General features: G+C 59.4%; 1 protein-coding gene across 1 annotated transcript; it reads left to right on the top strand.

Annotated features, from left to right (window-relative positions):
* Window positions 1-2,829: 2,829 nt before the first annotated feature.
* Window positions 2,830-3,792, top strand: FOXB1 (forkhead box B1). The gene has a single exon (XM_041418846.1). The coding sequence runs from the start codon at window positions 2,830-2,832 to the stop codon at window positions 3,790-3,792; it is 963 nt and encodes a 320-aa protein (XP_041274780.1).
* The last annotated feature ends 343 nt before the right edge of the window (window positions 3,793-4,135 follow it).

Raw genomic sequence — 4,135 nt, 5'->3', positions numbered from 1 at the left:
AGTATCCTTTACACCCACTTTTTTGGAGGTTCTCAACACAAAAACAGAAGCTTTCTGTCTAGTGTTAGGGGATGCTGGGAGGAATCCCTGCTCATTTCAGAGTATAGTCTTTCCTACCCTCTAACAAATATCCATCGTCTCATCATCTCTTACCCACCCTACCCCCCCCAAAAAAAAAATTTTTTTTGGAAGTTGCCTTCCTGCCCTGCCCGGCTGGATGAAGCATCTCAGAGCCGATGAACTAAGCAAGGCAACTCCCGGGCTCTGAACAGCACAAACACTCCCGGGCCTTCCCTGCAAGGGGCAGAGGGTGGCATGTGGCAGGTCTATCCCTCAAAAGGGCTCGTTAGCTCGGCAGCGCGGGGCCGGTCGGCTTCTCAGATTCCTAGAAACACAATTATTTACTTATTATTCTCTAAACGACATCCTGCCCCGAGAGAGAGGGATTAGATGGGACCGAGGGCAGCCGGGCTGGGACGAAGGGAGCACGGTTTAACACACACGAGGTCGGCGCTGTGAAAATGCGTTTTGAGGCTCCTGCCAGGTTTGAGGGAGCCCTGCTCGATGGGGACCGTCCCTCCGAGAGGACTCCAGGCTCTCGCAGAGCCCGTCTCTCAGCAGCCGCGCTGCACAGAGCCGCTGCCGCGCTCCCTCCCCCAGCCCGGCTATTTTTGCTGAATTAAGAAGGTGACATTATTCTTCTTTTCAAGTACTTCTGTTAATATTGAAAAACGTGTGCTTGCATTTCAAGCGCGCGCGCTCAGCCTCAGCGGCCATTTCAATATTAATGAAATTGTTTAATCTCCTAAATTCATCGTGTTTAAGTTACGTTTTGGTGAGTTATTGACCGACTCCGAAAATATTGTTAATGGAGTTGATGTGTATTCACCACAAAGGCTCTTCCTCCCCGAGACAATCTTCAGTTGTGGCTCTGGGGTGACAGGATGCACCGCAGCCTCGGGAATACACATCATGCAAACTTCCCTCCAGTGCCAGGGCAAGCCTGGGACCTTCCGGGCCTGATCGTCCCCCCAGGACACACGGCTGGCAGCGAGCTGCTCGTCTGGGCTGCGGATCCAGGATCGGGCCTTGGTTCCCGGGGAGGAGGGAGTACCGTGCACCAGCAAGAGCCGCAATCCGGCACAAGTGGGCACGGAAAAGCACACAGGCAGGCGAACAGTCTGACACACATCACGCAAACCCCGCAGAAGGCGTCAAGATGACGATGTTTAGCACAGTGACCGCTGACACGGACCCATTAGCCCAGACAGCTCTGCGGGACCCCCAGCCTCGAGGCCGGCCGGATACTCCCCGGTCCCGCGAGCAGAGCAGCGGCGTGAAGGCAGCTGGTTACCGAGCACACCGGGACCCTATGCCCGGTCATGAGCCCGTTCTCCTGGTGTATTGAGAGCAACTCCCGCGTCTTTACACCAACAGGTCCGCGGAATTAGAGCAGCGCTCCTACATGGGCTGGGGGGGGGTGCGACGGTGCGGGGGGGACGGGACTGACTTCCCGGGGCGGCTACGGAAGAGCCCCGATCTCACCGCTCCTCGAAAAAACCTTCGCTCGGGAAGAGCGGATTTGGCAAAGAGAAAGTCCCTTCGTTACAGGGGAAACAGTCGCCTTAAGTTAGCCAACAATACAAATCAGATAACAATGCAGAACAAACAGAATACCACAGCCAAGCAATTTCCATGTCAAACATCCCACTGCTCAGTACCTCCATTTGTAAGTGTGAATTGCAGACTAAGCTTCCTGCAAAGTCCACATAGAGGTTAGTGCATACCTTCCCCCCACCCCCAGCCACCGGGTACCATCGCACTGCAATTCCGCTGGCGGAGCCTTTTCACCCCTCGCCTTGTCTTCAAATGGAAATGATTCCCATTGGCCCAAGGTGTCCATGTAAATAGGTGTAAATGAAACCAGATTATGCCTTTCTCTCCAGCCCCCTCCTCCCTGCTCCCCTCCCCCTGCTCCCAAGGCGATTGTCATATGATAGCAAAGAAGTGGCACATTAATGAAGCGCCTCTACAGGGGTCTTTTCTGCTCATGTCACCACATAAAACTATCAGATGGTTAGAGGAAGGACATGGAGGCAACTAGTTAGCTCATCGCCGCTGCGGAGAAGCAAACGAACCTCTGCTACAGTGCAGCTGCCGGTGGTGTAAAAGAAGCTGATTCAGCCCGCGGAGGCGAAGGGAGGGGTGTACAGGAGGACTCCCAAAACCAAGCCAGCTCGCTGCCTCCTCAGGACTAAACCGGAGCAGCGTGGCCGCGGAAGGAGCGAGAGACACGCCGGAGGAGAGGGGTGGGAAAGAGTCCGTACTCCCAGCTGCGTCCCGGATGCGGACTGTCAACTTCCAGCAACTTTAAGGTGGGCACATGCAGGGACTGGCACGGAGCTGGGTGGGAGTCGAGGGGAGGGGATGGGGTCCCCTTCATCCTCGCAGAGACCAGAAGACAGGGCTATCACTAGAGTAACTTCACGGACGCGGGCTCCTGCGGGAAGGCCAGGCTGAGGGAGGCCGGAGCTGGGAGAAGCGCATCGCTTTTCCCCCTGCGGCGGCACAGGGCTCTGGGCTGTTTTCTCCTGCCCTCATCTGCGCCCCACTCCCCCACCCCCACCCCCCGCGTCCCCCGTTTCGAGGGCTGAGATCCACCGTGCCCCTTCCCTGTGTCCTTCTTTCTCCAGCCCGGCCCCAGAGCCACCGGCTGACCCGACTGGGTGTCCGTGCAAATCCTCTCGGACTCACCCCTCTACCCCCTCCTCCCGCCCCCCTCCCCTTGTCGCTGCCCTTCTGCAGATCTCTGCGGGTCGCCTAGCGAAGATGCCTCGCCCGGGCAGAAACACTTACAGCGATCAGAAGCCTCCCTACTCCTACATTTCGCTGACCGCCATGGCGATCCAGAGCTCCCCGGAGAAGATGCTGCCCCTGAGCGAGATTTACAAGTTCATCATGGACCGCTTCCCCTACTACCGGGAGAACACACAGCGCTGGCAGAACTCCCTCCGCCACAACCTCTCCTTCAACGACTGCTTTATCAAGATCCCGCGCCGCCCCGACCAGCCGGGCAAGGGCAGCTTCTGGGCGCTGCACCCCAGCTGCGGGGACATGTTCGAGAACGGCAGCTTCCTGCGCCGCCGCAAGCGCTTCAAGGTGGTCAAGTCGGACCACCTGGCCCCCAGCAAGCCGGCGGACGCGGCGCAGTACCTGCAGCAGCAAGCGAAGCTGCGGCTCAGCGCCCTTGCGGCCACCGGCACCCACCTGCCCCAGATGTCCACGTACAATCTCGGCGTGTCCCAGCCCTCCAGCTTCAAGCACCCCTTCGCCATCGAGAACATAATCGCCAGAGAGTACAAGATGCCCGGGGGCCTCGCCTTTTCCACGATGCAGCCCATGCCGGCCGCCTACCCCCTCCCCAATCAATTGACTACGGTGGGCAGCTCCATTGGCACGGGCTGGCCCCACATGTACAGCTCCGGCATGATCGACACCGCCACCCCCATCTCCATGGCCAGCAGCGAGTACGGCGCCTACGGCGTGCCCATCAAACCGCTCTGCCATGGGGGGCAGACTTTGCCGGCCATCCCCGTCCCCATCAAGCCTACCCCTGCCGCGGTGCCAGCCCTGCCCGCCCTGCCCGCGCCCATCCCCACCATCCTCTCGAACTCGCCGCCCTCCCTCAGCCCCACGTCCTCGCAGACGGCCACCAGCCAAAGCAGCCCGGCCACCCCCAGCGAGACTCTCACCAGCCCGGCGCCCGCCCTGCACTCCGTGGCTGTGCACTGACCCGGGCCGCCTGCACGGACGCTGCCTTCCCCTTTCTCCCAAAGTTTCCTCGGCGCTCTCCTCCCTCCCCTTCTCTCCCCCCTTTCGCTTCTTTCCTCTCTCCTCTCTACTCTTTTCCTCGAAAGCAGAGACAACTCCCCGCGGGAAGCTGAGGTGTGCCGTTCGCGTGAGCTCCCTTTCCGCCGAGCCCCTTCGGCCGAGCCCTCCCTCGCGGCTCGGTTTCTCCCCCGGTTCTGAACTTTGTTTTCCGTTCTTCTGAGGCGAAAGGAACCGGCCCGGCCCGCCCCCTCCCGCCCGGTAGGAGCTGCCACTTGCATTGCTAGTTTTCCAAAAGTACTTCAGG

Source organism: Onychostruthus taczanowskii, unplaced genomic scaffold (assembly GCF_017590055.1).
Source record: "Onychostruthus taczanowskii isolate IOZ18803 unplaced genomic scaffold, ASM1759005v1 scaffold6, whole genome shotgun sequence".
Lineage (NCBI taxonomy): Eukaryota > Metazoa > Chordata > Aves > Passeriformes > Passeridae > Onychostruthus > Onychostruthus taczanowskii.
The sequence above is the reverse complement of the archived record's forward strand: the minus strand, read 5'-3'. Positions and strand labels throughout refer to the sequence as shown.

Excerpts from the sequence above, each read along its gene's own strand:
- FOXB1 (XM_041418846.1), top strand. The coding sequence starts at position 2,830 with ATGCCTCGCCCGGGCAGAAACACTTACAGCGATCAGAAGCCTCCCTAC.